Source organism: Falco biarmicus, chromosome 7 (assembly GCF_023638135.1).
Source record: "Falco biarmicus isolate bFalBia1 chromosome 7, bFalBia1.pri, whole genome shotgun sequence".
Lineage (NCBI taxonomy): Eukaryota > Metazoa > Chordata > Aves > Falconiformes > Falconidae > Falco > Falco biarmicus.
Genome location: NC_079294.1, coordinates 50055440 through 50077858, shown reverse-complemented (window position 1 = coordinate 50077858; position 22419 = coordinate 50055440). Strand labels below are relative to the sequence as shown.

The following is a 22419-nucleotide window of genomic DNA, read 5'->3' as shown; positions in this document are numbered from 1 at the left end:
ACTTATACTACATTCTTTACTCATGCAAAGCTCTTGCCGAGTTTAATGCATTTCAGATGGAGTGTGGTATAACTTAGACATACATTACATTAAATGAAACAGAAACCTATTCTGATGGATTGTATAAGATTGACGCTACTGAACGTGTTTTGCAAAGCAATGCTTTTTGACAGGTGCTTTATATTAACGATCAATAGCTTTGCCAATTTATCTGAGAATTATACTGGTATTTGTATCTTCTCTGTATGGCAAAATGATTCACTTAGACTAGAAATCTGTTCACCAAAAAAGGTAAGAAAAGACTTGCCTTCTCAAGACTCTTAAATGCAATCTTTTTGGATTGTTTTTCATGAATAGAAATTACAAAAAGTTAGATTTCAAATTTCTGGTTGATAAAATTTCATTTGGATTAAAAAAAAAAAATACCTATCAAGTAATTTTCAGTTTCAGTTGTACAACCTTAAAGCAAGTGGCCACTGAAAGCACTGACAAATGTAAACTGTAGTTATAATATGCTTCACATTAGAAAAACTGATTTCTTGCTTTTGACCAAGATTTTCTTACATTTTGGGGCCTTATCAAATATATAAAGTACTATGCTAAAAGTGAGGTGTTTTCAACAGAAGTAGTAATGGATCAGATTCAGCATTCCATGTATTCTACATTTTTACTTTTTGGTTAAATTTGTTAGCCACAGCTACATGGGGGAAATAACTAACAGTTACCAATCCTATGCATGAAGAAAACCTAAACATTTAATCGCAGAAGTTCCTTCAATAACTAAGATCTTAAAGATGAAACTTAGTCCAAAAGTATATGCAATAATCAACATTTGCACACTAAGTAAAAGTTTTAAAACATCTGTTACCTGAAAGGCGGGCAGATCCAGAACAGCAAAACTATTGAAGAAACGTAAACTCTGAATGGCAACCTGGATCGTGTTCGCTGCATAGCTGTCTTTAGGACTTGCTGTGTTTGGATCTGAAATTGTCCCATGGAAAAGAACACAGTACAGCATATGCAAGACTCCAACCAGATCTGTAGACTGCAGAACTGCCGTTAGTCCTGTGGGGTCCTGACGTGTATTGTCAAATATGTTCCAAGATCTGTCAAAGAAACACAAAGCCATCTGAGGAGGAGAGCAGCACTGGGGGAGACCGCCTGCCCGGGATGCAGTACTTCTAAGAAGCCATATGTTAGAAAAACAGTAAACTGTTAAAAAGGAAAAAAACTGATGTCTAACAGGTCAAGAAGCCACAACATTTCCAGAAACACTTTCAATAATCTGGGCACCGTCTCATGCGCTCTTTAATTGCAGTGCAGCTGTATCTTTAAATATCTTTCTCCACACCCTGGTGTCTTTGCTCCCAAAACGGGTTCACAATCCCAGCGGCAGACCGTGCAGAAAGTCAACATCTTTAAAGCTGGAGGCTTGGGAGCACTTCAGGGGCTTCAAGCAAGCTCTGTCTCGGTCAGAAGCCTACCCCTGTCTTTCTTCCTTGCAACAGCAACCAGGGGAGTGGGAGAACTGGAGCCTCTCACTGCCTCAGTGACGGGCTGCGGGCACTGGAACACACTGCCTACCTAAGTAGCAAAGTAAGTTACTAGGACCAGATGATCTTAATCAAATAGTTCTGTAGGAATTTACGAATGAAGTGGTTGAGCAGTTAAGAAAACACACTACTTGTTTCAGTCAGATGTTATTATGGGAGACTGTAGGGCAGCGAAGCACAAATAAGCATGAAATGCTTGACAGAAACCATCACAGCTTGTACAAATGGAAACTGGGCTGCTTTGGCATCTTTTGGGTATGCACATAACAGAATGGCGAAGGGTTTTGGCTATCAAGGATATCAGGACAGACAGGCAAGTAACTCAGGATGCCCTTTCCATTCTCACATACAAACTTTCAACAGCACTTAACATAATCCCTCCATGATTTGCACAGTTCATGTTTTTTCACATTATTAATAATCCAGAAGATGATGCAGGACAGTCACTACTAAGGAAGACTAAGATTGTCATTACTCTGGAAGTTAAATATGTGTGGGAAACAGGCAAATACAAAATAAACCACAAAAATAATTCAACGAGTTTTAGATACTCTGAGTTCTAATTCAGATCCATCGTGTAAATCACCTGAACTTCATTATGGAAATACATTTAGTCTATACTGGCAATGAAAGGGAACACTAAGATATGAAGATACAGTTGAACAGTAACACTGAAGATATGCTATATCAAATCTGGTCTTTACGTCATCTACTGTGTCTCCATCTTGAAAAAAAAAAAAAGGAAAAAAAAAAAAGAAAAAAAGAGAAAAAAAAAGAAGTGTCAATATCAAAAGAGACTACAAAGACTGAGTCTATATAATATCCTTTTTATAATTAAAGGAAAATATGCCAGGTGATATGAGCAAAGTAAACGGTAAAGCAGTGGAAACAAGAACCACTTTCTGAAACAGTCTGTAACTTTGAAGACCTCAGTTTAACACAGAAAAGACTGGACACTCAGAGGGCTGAGAATATTGTTGAGCAGAACCAGCAAGGAGCTCTTCCTTGCCACAACGGCTCCAAGTTATCTTTTCAGTATCGGCGTCAGAAGCGCCCTGTACGATCCTGCTACACACTGCGCTCCGCTCCAGTGGGGTTTCCCACACAGACCCCTGCCAGGCTAATCCTGTGTTTTATGATATAGCCACTTGGTCTTCAGTGCAGCAACTAAACCACGAATTCAGCAACCACCAGGTTTTGGCAATCATCATCTTGTTCTGTCACTTTCGCTTTTTCTAGTGAAGCAAAACAAGCAGGTAAGAAAGCACGACCTCACCCAACACCACTGTCTGCCAGTGAGAACTTCTGTGTGTGACAGCACGCCACTGCTTCCTCGCACCGAACTGGCAGAGCAAGATAATGAACCTGCATTCTCTGTGTCCCAAAGAAGGCCCTGGTACCGGGCTAACTTCAAATACAGCTTAAATATTTTAAGAGAGAAGGAACCATGGTTATGCTGGAGTATGGGGTATGGGGTTATGGGGTATGAAGAAGGACCACCAGCACCTTTGCAGTTGTAACAGCCAACGGAAAGCCAGCACCTCTGCGTTTTCCTGTGGATGCAAGTCTTCTGTATGGTAGCGAGTGGGCACTAAAAACCTGAGCAGTGCCAGGTTGGTAGCGGGGTCCTTCTGCCAGCAGCCTCCTGCTGTGCCCCCAGCGGGGACCGCCTGGCAGCTGGGGGGGACACAGTGCGCAGCTCCTGCGAGGAGGACAACGTGCTGTGGGTGAAGGAGGGAAGATTCAGGAGACTTAGGAAGGTTATTTTAGCACTCAGGCTACGAGGTATCTCCCCACAGCCTTTGAGGGCTCTTCTCACAGCCCGGAGCCCAGGTGAGTACCAAGGGTGGTATCTGGGTTGTACGCAACTCACTCTTCTCGCACCCGTCTGCCTCCATCACTGCCCACTCACACCTTCACGGTTAGAAAGCAGCTGCTCAGATGACTCACATCTATTTTTTATCAGTTAGAACACAAGTGTAAGGAATGAACGTACCAGCAATTAGCATTTACGGGTACCATTTATTTCCAAGTTATTTCTATTTCCAGTCTGTGAGTGTTTGCTGCTACCGAAAAAGCCTTTCAGTATAGCATCCTCTGCTGCTGCCTCAGGGGTTGCTGCCCTGGCCCTATTCTCAGTGATACCTATGCTGTACAAAACTCACACAAGACTGCACAATTACTTCACAAATCTTTGAAAGAAGCAATCAGAACTTTAGGTAAGAACAAAAGCAACACAGCTGTGCCCATTTTCTAGGATCTGTGTTGTTACACAAGTGAACCCATTACCACCAGTCCCCACCAGACCTCCACCACCACTCTGCAAGGCAGCAGGCATTGCCAGAGCCAGCTGGAGACAAATGTGGCCAAACTTACTGCACAGGTTCCAAAAATGGGATGTTTGCTTAATCCTGCAGTAGCCAACTGAAAGACAAGCTGAAGTAAATTAAAAAGAATTAAAACTATGATTTGATGCCATTTACCTGCTGCAAAAGAAGAACCACAAACATTCAGCTGGTGGTTTGTGACACTCGTAATGACCGTAACATTTACTCTGTAAAGAATAAAAAAAGTGGAAAACTAGTAGAGCTCTAAGTGCGTTTTGGGTGGGGCTATGCTGCACAACAATTTATGGTGTTACTTTCCTTTTCCTACGCCCAGAATCCATGCCCAAATTCTTCATTTTGAGGCTCTGTGGTCTTTAAGTGTGAATGGCGCTAGCAGAGCCACCCTGCCTCACCAGCTGTGCCTTGATGCAGGTTCCGGCTGCAGTTTCAAGTCGTGCTGGTATGTGAACATGGCTGCAAGCGAGGAACGAACCTCCTGGCTGTATGAGGAGGGAGAGGTCTGGGACCACCACTTTTACACCTTTGTATGTCCGTGGACACCTTGGTCTTCCTCACTTCATAATATGTTCTGATGTCCAATTATTTAATTTGCAGAACGCAGTAGCCAAACGTGCTAACCATCACTTAACTAACTCTCAAACAACTAGAATGTTTATTGCCACAGTATCACGTGAGAGCACAGCTCCTGTTGCCAACCAGGATTTCTAATTTCAATCTTAGCTTTTTCAACAGTATACAACTGATGAAAAAGCGCTCGTGGACAAATGATAACTCCAAATTAATTATCGTGTATGAGACCTCACAGAATTTTTTGTGACTATATGCGATGACAAACTTGACCAATATTACCAAAGGTTAAAGTCAGCTTGCTTTCGACTCTCACTCCATCATTATTTTTAAACAGTTCCATATGAAAAAGCTTACTTTGCTGGATGAAATCCTTCTACCATTTTGCGCTGCTCTGGTGCAGTGAATGAATCAAAACATACATAAAAAAGTCAACTGTAAAATAACTCAAGCTGCAAGCTTTTTTTTTTGTTAACAGAAAAGAGCAGGAATTTTAAAGTTATACCACAGCACAAAGCTGTTCAAAAAATAAATAGATCTGTCTGCTAGGTTTGGTGGATTGAAGGAACTGCTAAAAATGTTTATTCTTGATGTTGCCTGTATTACAATTAATGTGTATATGAACAAGCCACTGGTTCCTGTTGGTTTTAACTGTCAGTTATAATCACTTTAAGCCTAAATGTTTACAATAAAAAGGTAAAAGATGTTATTCATACTGGTTGTAGGCTTTAAAATAGAAAAAAAAAGGTATATGAGATGTTGGAAAATAAAGCATTGAACCCTTGTGTATGCCAATTTCAGTGATTTCATCAAGTCTGTACAACAGTGGATTTCATACATGTAGCAGATTCTTGGTCCACCTCAAAGATCAGCCCAGTGAAAATTCAGTGCTAACTGTCAGGACACAGACTGAAGTAAAAACCCATAAAACCCCTCCCATCATCAGATGAGGACATCATATAAGAAACCTACGTTTTACATAACTAAAGTTAAGAGAGGAGATTCTTATACATGGGCCTCCTTTCAGCTCTCCTATTTAAAGCAGCTTACTCTGTGTCTGCAACAGCTGCCAAAGTAAAATAGTCAGCATGGACAAAACCCCCCCAATCAATCACCAAAGGGAAGCAAGGCTTACCAGATTTTTTACATTGGCTTATATACCCGGGAAAACAGATAGGCTTTCAAACTCTACCAAGTCTCTATATTTAACACAGAAAAACAGGCAAATATTTACATTATGGTCAAACAACCTGCAGGATTTTAAAAAGTTTAATGAAATGCTGGGAATTTTCATCCTGAGTTGCCGTTAAGACTTTTAGCTTCTGCCATCAAGGGGTCTCAGCAATTGATATGGGGTTTACGACCTACAAAAATGGTTTAAGAACTTAAAAATGTGGACATATCTATCACAGGAAAGATATTAAACAGTGGTACTTCCTTGCTTAAAATACACCACTATCAATTAAAAACAGGAATTGAATACAGCTTGATGAGAAACAGCATACTCCACAGAGCAAGTATAAAACTACAATTTCTTCAAGCTTCAATAGGAAAAAACTGTTTATATCTGAAAATACGTTGTTTTAAAAACTGACTGAGCTAACAAGCGGACAAGCCTCTCTAGGGGTATACATTATGATGTTTGTATATTTGAAATATATACTGCTGATTAAAAACATGGAGCCAAATGGAAACATGAGTTTTCAAAAGGCTTAGAATATAATCTCGGGGTTTTTTAATTATTAGGATTTAAAAACTATCGTCTGTACTTTTTGCTTCCAAACTATTTTATTTAGAAAGAAATGTCAAAATAAAGAGGCGAAATAGTAATAAAAGAAGCATAAAGAAGTATTTAGCACCTGTCAGACCTTGTTATAACTCACACTGTTACATGAGGAATCATGGTACTGTGTACAAGCGATGATTTGAAACCTTTCAGTAACTTCAATCACAAGTTTTAGGTAGTTCACAGTACTTGCTGGATTTGCTGTCCCTTGTAAGTGGCGAGAAGCATAACCAGCATCCAGGCACACTGGCATCTCATTAGACAGCCAGCAGCCAAAACAGGCATTACCTTAATTACTGTAATAAAACTGAGCACAGACCAGCCACCTCCTCCCACCTGTAGCGTGACAGTCCCTATTTCCTGGACCGAACCGCAGGTACCTGCAGCGTTCAGCCGCTGCGGCTGGTAATCCACAGCTTCCTCAGCTGCTGACCCAGATTTGTGTGCATTCCACCACTGTTTTGAGATAACATGTAACTATCAATTTAGTTACAGTACTGCCATGACACTCCGTGTTCCTAGATTAACGAGAGAGTTTGCAGGCATTTCTTACATCATGGAAACAGCAAAATTCTGAAAAAGCTGATGTCCCAGGTAGCTACATAATTTGAAGGGACTATTATTTGCAGTATTCTCCTTACGAACAACTCATTCTTCTCCCTGTACCGGTGCTGTTGCTAGTTTGCTGTACTGCTCCTAGGGAGAATCCTAGCGGTTAACCCCTACAACACCGCACTACTGCCGACAGTTTCCTCCTGCTGTTCGTATTAACACTGGTTAGTACGAACTGGGCAAAAATGAAATAAGGCATGAACCGCAGTCCTCCACAGCGTAACAACTGCACTTCTTGGACAGAAATCTTTAGCTGCAGAGACTGATGGGTGAAAAAAGGGATACAGAGAACGCTGGGCAGTACAGGACAAGACAGGAATGTAAGTGAGATCCTTGCTATGCTGATGAAGGACTTGCCACATATTCTCTTAGTCTTCACTCCTGCTTTTAGGGAAGGGTAAGCTGCGGCAGCATGGCCATATTTTTATTAACGCTCATTGAATTCCATGCTTGCTCATCGTTTTCTGTCTTGTGTTTACAAGCCAAGCATACTCCATATGTGTTATTCAGGGCTCCAGGACCCAAAATAGGCTTTATATCTCTCATAGATACAATAATAAACTCTGGAAAACAAGGCTATCGTCCCGCACATTGCTACTGGACATCTGGAATTGGACACAAATTGCAAGACAGATTTATATGGCTGTATAAACCACTATTATTCTGTATAAAGTCTATTTAATATTTTGCTTTATTTCAGGTCAATAAAAATGTCTCTGTTTTCAATTCTGGCTACTGTTACTCTCAATGGTGAGCAAAAAAGTTAAGCATTGTCATGGCCACAATTTTCAAGCCAAAGTATCAAATGTCAGGTTAATCTTTTGCTCAGCAGGGACAGCTCAATACTCAGACATACTGCATTTGTGATTTTTCACTACGTACAATAAGGGAAAGTACTCTATTTTCAGCTCTCATACACTTATTTTTTTGGCTCGTGAGGGAGAAAGGAGCTCTCACCTCCACTGCTAGCAATGGATGCAACACAGCATAGGGAAAGTGGGACTTCCAGCTGGGTGTCTCAAGTCACCCTCACTGATTCTGACTGTGTGAGAGATGAGGGCGCAAAAATTATCAAAACAAGGTTCACATGGGTTTACAGTTATTAACGTTTTCAACAAATGATCTTTTGTATATATTACACAGTGTTTGGAAAACGTGCTATTACATCCACAGCAAAACTTCAATTAAAAGAATCAATCTAGCATTTATTAGCCAGTACCAAAAATGATCATCTGAGAAGTAAGATCAATATCAAAGTTAAATCTTTTTAAAGACCTTGACCATTAATGAAAATACCTCTCTTATAATAAGATATGTTTATAACATATGTTCAGAACGGATTCCCTCAATTCAATAACTTTTTATGATGTTAAAATTGAGAATCCTCCAGTTTATGTTTCTACATTAGCAAGACTTTCCTTTATTCTAGCTAACTCCATGACTTTGGGTTTTTTTTTCCAGTCTACCACAGGAATAAAAAAAACTATCTTAAGTTTCTGTCTTAAAAGTTTATCGTCTACATTATATCAACCATAGATCTCATTTAATACTTAATGCCGACGTGCATATATGATACAATTTGAGGCTATTCTCTAATAATCATGATTGTTGTGACATCTTGCCTGATGCAGAGGTAGGTGCAGGGAGGCACTTGACTGAGATCGCTTTCCTGCCTATAAAGTTGTTTTCCATCAAGTGTCCAAATAAACACTGGGTACCAATTCAGAAAAATTCGACTAAATTTGGGATACTTTTATGAAATGCTCTTGCGAGGCATACAGGGAAATCCAGACTGACAGCTCTTCCTACAGCAGAGCTCCAGAAATGGCCTAGCTTTGTACCCACAGGACAGGATCCCTTAATTGTTTAATACATGAGTTAGTGTTTAATTTCTGGCCCTCCGGAGATACCGCAGGTTACAGTCCCAGAACTCGTAACAGCCTGGGGGTGTCTGAAAGCAAAGGAGGAGCATCATGCAGGGCTTGGTCACCTCTGGCTCTTAATGGATTTCACTGTTGCAGGCACTGGGGATGGTCTGAGAGCCCTGAGGTGGCCCCGGTGTTAGCCACCCGTGTCTACTGTCCTACCAGCTCCCCGCTATGCCACGCAGCAGCGCAGCATACTAAGCTCTGCACGCAGTATAAAGAACACTGTATAAAAATACTCTAATGCATTTAATATGGAATGACTTTTATATGACAAATAACAGCCTGAAATAGTTCTAACAGAAAAAAACGAATTCATTTTGTGCCCCCCACGATGACAACTGAGGAGCATAAAGGTAAGTTCCCAAACTGGAAACATTCTATAGAGGAGGATATATCAAAAGAACAATTCACAATTGCTCTTGCAACAATGGTGAAAGGCTGACATTGTTTTGGCAAACCTTCTTTTCATGATGCAGCATCGGAGTGTTGGTACTACTTACTAGACATTTTTCCTCTCAGTAACAACTTCAAAAGTTTTATGATCAGAGTGGTTAGCTACTCCGGTGTACAGAGGAGCATAGTACAGCATGTTTGTTTGGTGCTCAACCACGTATCAACCGAGCTGGAGAATGAGAAATGCTGGATTCTGACTGAACAGACTGCGCTGCCTCCCACTACCATTTACCACGAATGAAAGAGGTACCTGTATTTCTCACAAAGAGAGGCTGCCTTTTGTGCTGCAGATCATGTAACACACAACATGTATTACTGTATTGTGACACAGGAATTCGGTACATTTGAGCTCTGTTTCTGCCACCTTCATCTGTGTTTGGCAATACCTTTTTCCATTTAAATCACCTTGAATACTATGGACTTCTATAACACGACAGAATTACACTTTGCATTCACTTCTTAAATGAGAGTGGGCTCAGGTGATGAAAGATATTTAATTTAAACTGCCCTTCTAATCATTTACACCAAAGCTTTTGATCTAAAAGTGAAAGACAACAGTTTTGAAATCTCCAAGTTCATTTCCCTCATTTCTTTTCACGCTCAAATGAACAATCCAACCTGGAAATCGAGCACAATCAGCACACCTGGATAAAATCCCAAGCATTGCTGTTACATGCAGGTAGTAAGATCAGATACGTCATGCAACTGTGAAGAAAAACACTCAACCCCTCCAAAATTATTATTCTGCTACAAAGGACAGATGTTCTTGAAGGAAGCACTGCTGTATAATTTGGGGTTCAAAGATTGCTACTATTTGGGTGAGGCATGCGTCTGCTTCAGAAATTGCAAATATTACATTACTCACTTTTGTAGCTAGAACCACTATTCCTCTCCTCTAAGAGAAGGGTGATTTTAATTTCTTTTTTTTTTTAAGTAAGCATTTGACTTTTGGCAGCACTGTCCTGGAATGTAAAATGCCAAGTTGGCAGCTTTCAGAAAGGGAAATTTCAGTAAGTTGGGATGGTCTCTTTGGGCTCATATTTCTTTCAGTTCTTTTTCCATGTGCCTGTATCCCCAGGTTACCAGCAACAGCTCTTACCTACAGCTTTGTTTCTTGCTGCATATTTTATTAACTCTAGTTTTTCAACCATAGCATCATTGTATCCTTCAGGAATTCATTGTAAACTTCTGTCAGCCTCGTCTTTTCCTGAAATACGTAACAGTCTAAGGGTTCCAGTACATGCATGCCAGGGCTCTGAAATTCTGACTCTCACAGTGCCAGGCTGCCCTACGCTGAAGATGACAGAAGTCCAGATTTGCTAGCAGCCACATCCCTCATGCTCACTCCCCACAGCCTTGATTAGGTTACAATAACAAACATTTTGCATTAGAAAATTCCCTGACAAATACAGTAATACCTTCCTTCATAGGAAATATAATTCCCATACTGACAGCAGTATTTTGAAGAACAGGAGCTGAATTAGGCTGCTGTAGAGACAAATCAATTAAAGAGTTGATTTCAGCCGATAATAAAATACCTCTTGAAGTCCTTAGGACTGGACACTTCAAATTACCAGTGACAAAACCCTCTCTGTAATGATGAGCAAAGGAGATAAAGTTTGCAATTCTGACAAATGACTTAAAAGAATCAAGACTCAGTGCAGGTAACTAATTACAGTTCAATGGTGAAAGGGTGAGCAGAGTGCATTTCCTGCACTGTTTCTTTTCCGGTTATTATTGTGTGACTAAGACCAGTCCTGTGGAACAGCCTCATCAGAATGCTCGTTTCCACGAACGCAGCGCTGGGGCAGTTACAATGGCTGCTGCCTGATGAACGCATTCAAGATGACAGGCCAAGCGCACCTACCTCCCATTAACAGCAAAACAGAGTCGACATATTCCATGCAGCACTGCTGTGGCATTTTGTAGAAAAGTTGCTATTTTGGGATTCTCATCAACAGGGCCTTGAATGGAGAGGAAACCGCAACACAGCTTGTCTATCAATCCTATGTTCACCACGTAACTAGAAACAGAGGAAAAATTGTATTAAAAAAATAGTTCCATGCCAGTTTTGGTAACTTTGCAAAAGCAATTTCTGCTTCTCCACTATCAAACCATACAAAACGCAGGTTGTGATTACTTCAACACTCTTTCTGAAACTGAAAAGAACAATTTCTGTTCTTTCTGTTATTGAAAGAACAATTGAACAAGAAATTGTTCTTTCAATAGAACAATTCAAATTATGGTGACTTCAGATTTGGCTCTCTGTAACTATCAGTAGTTTCTGTTAAGAGATCTGTCTGTTGTAGGATAATCTGTATTATACTGTACAAGAAAGATGAGTGTAAATGTTTATTTTATCATCCTCCTAGAATGACAATGGAATTTTGTCATGGTTAAATGATTTATAATAATCCTGATAGCTTTACAACAGCACAATTTCCTTTTAGCATGGAGAGACAACTTTGTAGAACACACTAATTCAAGAAGACAATGATGTTACCCACACAAGGTTTTATTGCAATACATGTATCATAACAACTACTGCCCAGTTTTTGGTTATTTTTTTTCCATTTTTCAATATATGCAACAGTTAAGAGACTATACAGAACATGCAGGTAACGACCTTCTACCATCAGTACGGAGGGGTCAGGATCAAAAAACCTCAGCAGCTGAACTAAAACTAAACACAGAAAACCATGCTAGTGACTTTTTTTTTAATTTTTAAACTGGAAACTCCTCTTTCCTTTTTATTATCAGAGTAGATGAGATCATGATTGCTGATCATCAGATCACTCATGCTTAAGTTTCTTTTTTGAATTTCTAATGGCTTGGAAACTTAGGCCAAAAAATTTGCTGTTCATCCTTGTACCAAGAACTCTCTGTCCACACCAGGTTCTCTCATACTTTGATCATCACCAACTCTACTTAACCTGTGCACACAGACATATTTTTTCCCATGTCACCTTACTGATATCACCTAACTTCACACACTTTCCTTTTTTTACCACAAACATTCAGCTTCTCAGACTTTACTCCATCTCAACTGTTCGTTCTGCTGACTTATGTGAGATAACTTCCTTTGTGGAGGCAAAAAATCTGCTGCAATCACCTCCTCCTCTTTGCCCTGTAATTTTCTTTGTATTTTCCTTCACTCTTACTAAGTGAGAGAAACTTCTTGTCAAAATCAGAACAGCTGCTGTTATACAGCCTGTGCCTCTACCTGACTTAACAGACACAGGGAACCACTTGCTTTCAGACACCATCAACCAATTCACTGTTTTTACACCAACAGCCTACACTAAACCATCCTGTTATTAATATTACTCAGTCCTACCAGCTGTTCTGTCTACTTGCTTGTCAAGACCATTTGTTAGTGATTGCCCCTTAGAGCCCCCTTGAGATGGGAACACCATTGACAGTATCTTTCCATAATGTCGACCATCCTGACTTGACTAAGTACAGAACATTATTAAATAATATTGATTCCAGTAAATAAATTATACTGATCAGATAATGCTTGTCACAGGAGCTGTACAAATCGTTATTAAAAATAACTATTCCCTCGCATGTCTTACAGTCTGACTTTGAAAAAGCAGAGATTTCTAAGATTAGGGAAGAAAACCTCTCCACTTCTCAGACAGTGTTGTTGCTCAAAGGCTGGTCTCTCCTCAGTGCTTGGAGCTAGACTTTCTGCCAAAGTTTACTCTGCTGACACAAAGCTTTTGGAAGCAACGAAAGTAAGAATAAAACCACAGTGGATATAAAGCAAGAAGTCTAACTGCAGTATTAATTTTTAAAGCTGCTGAAGTGTAGCAGTTAAACACACTTTAAGACACACCGAGGTTACTAATCGCACACTCGCTGCTCAGGTAAGCTCGTCTGTCCTATTTAGCAACATGAAAGGTTACCAGCGTTAGGTTTCTTGCAGATTTTGATCTAAGCAATCTACCTGATCATACAGGTGATAAGCAAGCCCTCCTGTATTAGCAGAATAACTCCAGGAACAGAGCTGGGTATTAGATACATCACAGTCACAGAGAAATGCTAAGTGCTAGAAATCTCTCTGTGAAAGAGGGGGGGGGAGACGAAGAACTAAATAAAATACAGCTAATACTGACAGGTGATTACTCACAAAAAGGTACAACTATTCTCATCAATATTCTCTTCCTTTTTGCCTAAGAACATCTTTACAGTCTGACTGACACCTGCAAAACGTATTCATTGTCCCTATTCCTTTACACCCACACCTGGACACAAAGTGGCGGCTCTTTTGGCAGAGAAGAAATGGATGAGAGTTTTCAGTCTGCTGGGACTATTCCTTAATGGCATCTGGAGACAATGAGAAGATGCATGAAGCACTCCCTTCGCTCAAGAACTGAGCATGCAGACAAGTGGAATGTCAAAGCTCTCTTATCTATCACCTCCATCTCCCAGTCTTTTTACCCATGGTGGCAGAGTTCAAATAACCGGGCTCCCCTTTCATACCCAGTGTGGAGATAATTGTTGTTTATGCATCAGGTCTAGTAGCCCCAAATGGAGAGAAAAAAAAAAAAAATCAACTTTCCTCTTTCTTCCCCATCTTCCTAAAATTCTCATTTAATCAACTCCCCAAGGACATACGATACAACGACCAGGAGGTGAAAGATTCTCATTAATAACAGAATTTGTCTGTTTTTGACTAGTTTAAAATGCCCTCTCTCTTTTTTTCCTAATTGCGCTATTACCTTGTCATTGTGCCTTTCATTCTCCATTTATAACCAGATCCCCTAAAGTGCCCGAGGTGAGGGACCTAGCTGGATTCTCATGTATCTTCTTATCTTAAGGGTATGCCTGTGCTTGGCCCAGTCAGTGTCAGATGTCTGTCCAGCACAAATATCAATAAGCAGACCTCCCACCCTCCCATTCATAAACGAGGAGAATACAACATCCTGAAATTTCACACTCTATCAAAACCTGTTTGGGGAGAAGGCGGGTTACATGAGAACAATAAACTTTTAGAGGTCACTGGTATCTATGACAACTATCTGTTTTGCTTTCCTCCTCCAGCTGTCTTTTTTGTATCCGTCAACATCAGACCAGACTTGGAAAAGTCTGAAGATGCTCACCGTGACACATTTGCAGTAGCATATAATCAGAATTTCACTTCTTCAGAGGGCTGTCATCAGTACTGATGACTACTGATGACTAGTGAAACTGCACAGCTCTAGCAAGTCTGGTGTATTGTTGGATATGTATTAGTTTTATGTATATATTATATAGACACTAATTATATATATTAATGTATTCAGCTTCAAGTATTTCTACCAAAGAATTAGAATGCTTCAAGTAAGAATGAGAAAAGTATTCTCTTTTAGTCGACTTGTTAGAATTCACTGAGTTATTTTAACTGACATTTTGCTCAAGAAATATACTTAGAAAAGAAAATTGCTGTTACAATACAGCTGCATTATAAAGGCTGAAATCCAATTATAGGAATTACTGGGTAATCTTTAAGTCAGCAGTATATATTCTACGGCAAGCTTCTATGAATACATGTATGGTATGCAGGACCACATGGGCAATAGGCACACACATTGTTGACATGGAGAACTGAGAGAAAATAATATAAATATGGAAACTGACTCCTAGGTAATCAGGAGATGAAACGCACAGAAAGGGCACAGAAAACCAAGCCTAAAATTAAGACTCCTGGTTTTCTGTATTTCTGTGTGTGCAGTTTTTTGAAGAACATCTTTGTTTGAGAATATAGCATTTCAATAGGTGTCTTGATCACACACACAACCTACTCTTACTAAGTTACGAGTCAGAGTAGTTTGTTCCTTTCTTAAATTACTGTAATTTTCTTTCTCTGTAGTAAAGAAGGTTTAGAGAAGTTTGTGGTGTTTTTTTTTTAATTATTTAACCTGATTAGGTCTTGGACTCTGCTGTTGAAGGCTTCCACTTGTGAGGGTTTACTTTTCACTTCCTGTAATAACTTCAGTGCAGTAGGGTGGTTGTTTCCATCTGGGAAGCTCGAGATTAGACATCTGAAAATCACAGCAGTTATCCTCAGAAGTCCTGTTGTTAAACCTTCAAATATCTGCTTATTTGCACTTCTGCCTGAAATAGCATTATGGTCATCTGGAACACTAACCTAAATAAAGAGAAAAAAAGAAAGAACAATTAGAATTCAGTAAAAAGAATAAAAGTTTGTAGAGAAACAATTAGAAAGCTGCATAAGAGTACATAAAAAAAAGCAATATATTATAGCACACACATGGACATGAAAGCATTTTGGGTACAAGAAGAAGTCTACACCCCTTAGGCAGATAATACAGGCTGAAACAGAATGTATCAAGTCAAAACAGTGTTTAGTGTACAAGAATCAAAGGAAGCCTTACAGCAGCAGAGTATTTCATCAGTATGATTGTGCTCTTAAGCACACACAGGATTTTTGATGAGTCACTAGCAAAAAAGCTTTTCTTTTCCTTTAAATTTGACTGTGAATAAACAAACTACTGAGAGGGTTCCTTTTGACTACTACGCTGCATTACCACGAAGGCATATTAAATGTCTAGGATACACAAAGCTTTCAGTAATACAGAAGAAAAATAGCTATTTTCTGTGCAAGAAATTTACTGCTGTATAGCAATCCCCTACCTGACTTTTGAAAAAAACACGATGTACCATCAGAAGGCTACTCAACAGTTTGAGTCCTCAACAAAGACGATTACAAAAGTGAGTATTTTGAAAGGCAAAATTTCTTGTGTCACAGCAGGTACAACTGTGGCTCTTCACAGAAAAAGGCAATATGCTTTGCAGGCAACAGGAACGATCTTTGCAATGAGATCTAATCCCTGATGGACTTTCTCTTTCATAGCAAAAAAACAAACAAAAAATTACAGAAATAGCCTGATGTAAGTGTCCTTCTAAAGAACTTTATGAGGAATTTTGATGTTAGAAAAATTACAGATTTTTTTTACCAAAAAACCCAAGATAGATTGTGATGCAACTCAAACCGCAACTAAGAAAAAAACCCAAACCTGTATCTGGAAGGACACTAGTTTACCCTTTAGAAAACAGCACATTGAAGCACCTGCGCAGCAGGTTTAGACAACCCGCAGCAAGGCCACAGATGCCAGCTGGTAACAACGGTGAAGATGCTGGGGAACACAAAACTTTTCCAGTCTATGAGGAGATACCCAGTTGTGCTGCTGAGCTTCTGCAGAACTGAACTCAGAAGCACTTACGGCACCTGCTGAGGTGCAGGCAGAAGGTAACGCAGGGCTGGTTTATGCCAGCGTAGAGGGAAACCTTCCCTGAGTCAAGGTAGGTGAATTACAGTGGTTCCCCTTCGCACCTGAAAAAACCTGCCAGAGAATTCCCTTTCCCTAGCAGGTGTCAGAACTTCTCAGCCAGGTGGTTTACTACTGAAGCTAACCCGGAATAACCAAGTATTTCAAAGAGCAAAGTGCTCCTCCCTGGCAAGATGACCCTTAAGGCAAGGCTCCAGGTCTTTGAGTCACAGTCCTCTCAGCCAGCTTTTTTTCACAAAGGAAGAGAACTGCTAAGTCTTCCAAAGTCGACAAATATGAAGAGTCCCAATTTTGTAAAAATTGAAAGCCAACTGTTCAAAGTAGAAATTTCTGACAGAGAAGGAGACTTATCAAAAAACCTACAAAACTGTCCTGACCAAATCTGATGAGAAGAATCCAATCCCCTCCCCGCAAAAAAACCCAAAACAAACAAATCCCGAAACAACTACAGGCGCTATCTGAGAAGACAGAAAAACTGTGTGAATCCTAGGGCACAACCTGACATACGGAACATTGTAAAGGATGACATAAATAATACGGTTCTAAAAGATGCCAATGGGAAATTCCTTCTACCCACCAGTCTCACATGAGGCACAGAGAAAGCCTGAGCACTTTTACGGATATCTTTATATTTTAATGATTAAGAACAGCAGGAAAAAGTCCCATGAATAAAAAAGGCCTGAACATCACAATATAAAACATCACCTGACAACCACTGCACTTGTCCATCAGATGTCAGCCACCTGTCAATCATGTCAGAAGCACAACATGCAGTTCTCTCTGACCAGGCCTCAGAGGAGACGAATATGATTTTCCTACATCATTAAACTAGAGCCCACTCCTACGAAAGGCTCTGAAGTTGAGATGTACAAATGTAAATCTGAAGACAGATCTACATGCAGGATACACATCTGGAAGGAAATCGTCATGGAGCTTGTCATTTCTTTGTATCTTTTTATTTTATTTTTTCATTTCTGAAGTCCAAGACAACTTAAACCAGCTGACATCCTGCCCTCTTAGGATCACGCCGTAGGCGAGGCGTGGGCGGCTGCCCTGCAGCTCTGCTGGCAGCACAGGGGGTCAGGGCACGGGGCTCCCAGCACGTCCCTGCGCTTAACGCTGCCAGACCCCACGGAGCAGCACACCTCTGCCCAGGCACTTTTATGAGATGGCTTGAGGCTTTCAGCACTGTAATTAGTGATCAATATTGGCTGAAATTTTATTTTCATTCCAGGTTAAAATCATTTACACTCGGTATGCGCGAGTGAGGTCACAGAAAACCGTTCCTCTCTGCACAGGTATCAGGAGGGATTTGGTAACACTTGGTAACAAAGAACAACATGCACATTTCTGTATTATTCATCAGCTCTGAGCCTTGTCTTGGTACTTAAAACTCATTGTAATAGTCTGTTTCTGGTGATGAGCCAAGTGAGCAAGTGAGAAGTCTTCAGCTGCTTATTCAAGTTCAATAGGAAAAATAGTATTATGTTGCTCATTATGTTGCTCCAGTAACTTCTGTTGACTAAAATAATTCACGCCTAACGGTTCTAATTGCCTACTGAAACAGATGGATTAAGCTTTGCAATGTATAAATTGACTTAAATGTGGTGACTTTGTACTAGGAATGCCAAGTTTTAAAAATTCCTAACAAATGTTACTCACTGCTTCTTCACCTAATATAAAAAAATTATATATTACTTATTTCCTAAAAGATTTATTAATATTTTGCAGTAGAGCCTTCCATTTGCTGTAATGGATGGTACTATAAATAAATGTTTATTTTTGTCTTCTAGTTGAATGTACATATGACAACTGTATTTTCTAAGTATATAGCCCTTAGCTACACAAGTTCGTGTTTTAATATAAAACTGCTCTTCCTAATCTGTATAATAAATAGATCTGGCACTCTTAATACAATCACTTATTGCAGAGCTGATTTTTCACATACAATTTTTTGGGGAAGTGTGTGTGTGTATTAATATAAAGTGAGAACAAATGTGGCTATTATACAGTGTATGGGAAAGAGGAGACAGAAAGAAATCTGTTTTACAGAAAATGGGTAAGTTTGAACTTAATTCCTACCTTTAATACTGTCCGCTTATACAAACTCAAATGAGTGACAAAAGATCAGCTCTTTTACCAAAGAAGTAATTAATGGGATAGTGTGAAAATGTGTTGAGATTTATGTTCAGAATTAATTGGAGTGCTTCCAAAAGTGATGTCTTTCTTTGCTTGTTGATTAGTATATCAGGCAAGGGGGTCAGAAATCTTAAGATTTAATAGTGTAATTACGAAAGCTTTCAAGCTCTGCTTTCATTGTGTTGATTACACATGGAGTTAATGGTATTCAGAGAAACTGTTTGCTGAATATGGGCTTTGGATGAATAAACATTAAAACATTCCACATTTTTATTTCTGAGGTTTCATTGGTTTCACAGTTTAACTGACACAAATCTATAGGTATGATTACACACTTAGAGTGATTTGTCAAGTAATTGGTATAAAATGTATTTAAATCACAAAGAAAAATCCACGAAAATGTAACTATTGTTCAATCATTTGATACATCCAACATCTCAATGTTATTTTAGCATTTATGATGACTGCCAATGCTGGGCCTAATCAAGACTCCTGCTTCTTTAAATCACTTCTTGAACCAAACGCTCTGATGACCAGATTTTCAACTCTGTGACAGTCTCCATACACTGTTAAGCCATTCAGCAGAGAATTCCTTGTGCAGGGATTCCCTTGCTTGTGCGGAGCTGCCATAAGCTCTTCAGCTCTGCCCACCACCCAGGACTTAATCCTGCAAGATGCTGAACAATATGGCCCCAATCCAGTAAAGCACTTAGGCACACATTTAATATAGCTGCAAACGCTACTCCACTCTGGCTCATGTCACCAGAAGTACCTCTGCATATCACAGCACATTTTTTCTCAGTGCTAACAAAAAAACTTCCCAACAAACAATTTACAGTTGGCTACTTAGAGCTGTCACTGAAAACTCATTTATATTTTTGTCTTGGAAAAAGCATAATCCTTCACAGCCATGAAGAGTTTTAAATACAGAGCTGCTAAACCCGAATGGAAAGTCTTCAGACCCATCGAAGCACCCAACTGCTGTTCATTTGGTCACTTACGCTGTATTCTTCTCCCACCCACAGTGGCAGTTTTGTGCTTTTTGCATGTGTAAGTCATTTGGCTTGCCTCAAAAACACTCTAAAAAAATATGTATTTTCAAAATATTATCTATAGGATGTCAGAGTTGCTACGTGGCAGCTAAAGAAATGGAAATGGCCCAGGCAGTCTATAGGCTTAAGATGGTGCAGAAAGGTTTAAACTCTCCACTGCTGAACACTTCAATATGTCATGACTTTTCTTACCACAGCCCTATCTTTAAGATTTACTACAGGATTAACATACTGGCTGCCTACCGGAGTAAATAAACAAAACAGAAGTTTTTGGTCTTTTAAAAGTTACATTATTAAAAAGAAAGAAAAATACATGAAGTTTCTGTGCTTTTTTTTTTTTTTTTTTACACTGTCAACACTGACCAAATTGCCTTAGAAATGATCTGATGCACAGAGCTGACATCTGAGGTACTTCCTTGCCAGCCTTGATACTTCTGGGTGCTGGTCCTCAGGTCTTCAACGAGAACTGAAACCAGAGGGAGAGCTTTAGATCTCTTAGTGACCGAGAAGGTAGAAACTCTCCACAGTCTCGTTATTAGGGGCTGGAAGTACTGTCAGTGCCACAACAGCACAACGCTGGGGAGACAGAATGTAACTTCACATGTTTTTATGTTCACTAATGATCTACTTTAGGGTGTTCAGATGTTACACACTCAAAGATTGCCTTAAAAAAACTTCCAGTAATTTGGTTGTGGTTTAACCCCAGCCAGCAACTAAGCACCATCCAGCAGCCACTAGCTCACTCCCCCCGTGGTGGAACTGGGGGAGAGAACTGGAAGGGTAAAAGTGAGAAAACTCGTGGTTTAAGAACAATTTAATAAATGAAATATGATAACAATAATAATGATGATGACGTAAGGAAAAGCCAAATAACAGGGAGAGAGAAATAAAACCCCAGACAGTTTGCTCGCCACCACCCGACCAATGCCCAGCCAGTCCCTCAGCAGCGGCCCCCCACCAACCTCCCCCTCGTATTACTGCTGAGCACGACCACGACATCGACATCGTCATCGTACAGTGTGGCACAGCCCTTGGGCCAGCTGGGGTCAGTGTCCCCTCCCGGCCCCCTGTGCACCCCCTGCCTGCTGGCTGCTGGGGCGGGAAGAGGAGCAGAAAAGGCCTTGGTGCTGTGTTATGTAGCTACCTAAAGGAGTAATAAAAATAATCTGATTCTAGCCTTTTGCAATTAATCTTAAGAGTCTAAAGATTTTATTGCATGTGCAGGGTACTAGCAGGAACGCACATGAACAGAATTCCACGACTCTATGAAGTGCACAGCAGAAATGTCTCAGTGTCTAATTCACAATGAGTATTGATTTGCACTGTGCTTTAACTGGTAACAGCAGGTATGCTATGATGGAAAAGATCTGAATAAATGAACAAAATCTTCTAAGGAGTTTTACTGGACAAGGTGGTCTTGTCCAGCTTGTTATTCTCAAAAGCTTTTTGAAATGTCACTTTCATCTATCCGAGAACGTATAGTTCAAAACCAAACTGTCATTCTCATTGTGAAATCATGAAAGGACAGATATCCAAGAAACACTCCCAACCCCCAATCTGTTTACTAAACGAAAAATTATTTACAAATGCAGGCACAGATATTTACAGTTTATATCTACGTTTTTTCCAGTTATCTTCACGGAACAGTGTATGACGGCTGTCTAAAAAAAAAACAAACCCAAAACTATCCTTACACACTCACAGCTCAGCTTCACGTATACTTCTCTCAGTGTGAAACCTTCCAAAATATACAATCAAAAAAGTTCTCATTATTTTGCAACTGTCTTCCGGGTACAGTAGACAAAGAAGAGCAGAGAGCTCAGTCTGTAGATAAATGAAGTTACAGCTCGAGCACAAGACCTGCATGGATGTAGTTGGGAAGGTTTGATCCATTAACCACTGAAATCAGGAAACACACTACTGCTGACCTCAACAGCCATCGACTTTGTGTCACCTGAGCCAAGGAGGCTAAGAAAGGTAAAATGGCAAGTAGCCTACAGAAGGTTTTCTACCAGTCTGTTTAGGTATTAGATAAAAGGAGGTCTAAACAGGACACTTCTAACAACGAACCTGGGTAGCTGGATGTCACAAAATGGTAAGAAATACAGTCCGTTTGTTATTCTACCATTTCCCGTTGGTATCCCAGCTTTCGTCAGAGAAAAAATAGTTTTGCTTTTTTTATAATTCCTTAAGTAATATTTTGAGGAGGAAAATGTTACACATGAATAAAGAAAAGTAAGTATTTTATCATCAATGAGAAGTGACTTGTTTAAATTTTATTCTTTAAAAATATATAGCTCTGCATTTTAGCAACACTGAAGCTGACATTGCATTCTACCGATGAATAAAACCAAAACTAAAACCACATTAAATTGGTTGGAAGTAATGTTCATACTAGCTGTATTCAAGGATATATTTAAAGGTTTCTCAAAACTGAATTCTTTCTGTTTGTATTCAGCAAATATTGGCATACTTGTTAACAATTTGTTAAAACCTTACAAATATACATTCTCATTTATTACTTTTGGGTATTACCTCGGGCTTTTTTTCCAACAATAAGTGGAAATACACACATTACAGGCAAAGGCAACATCATCCAAGCTCATCAAACTAGGAATACTGGAGGCACGTAAATTGTTCGGAAGGGTGTCTTTTAATATTTTGGTATTTAGAGCTGGATCCA

General features: G+C 39.7%; 1 protein-coding gene across 4 annotated transcripts in view; it reads right to left on the bottom strand.

Annotated features, from left to right (window-relative positions):
• Window positions 1-22419, bottom strand: part of SCAPER (S-phase cyclin A associated protein in the ER) — a 165956-nt gene that overhangs the window by 23633 nt on the left and 119904 nt on the right. For all 4 annotated transcript variants that reach the window (XM_056345106.1, XM_056345109.1, XM_056345107.1 and 1 more), the window contains exons 26-28: window positions 15154-15383; window positions 11115-11270; window positions 869-1106 (exon numbers count right to left, since the gene is read on the bottom strand). In XM_056345106.1, coding sequence (XP_056201081.1) covers window positions 869-1106; window positions 11115-11270; window positions 15154-15383 — 624 coding nt within the window. The remainder of the gene's footprint in view (window positions 1-868; window positions 1107-11114; window positions 11271-15153; window positions 15384-22419) is intronic.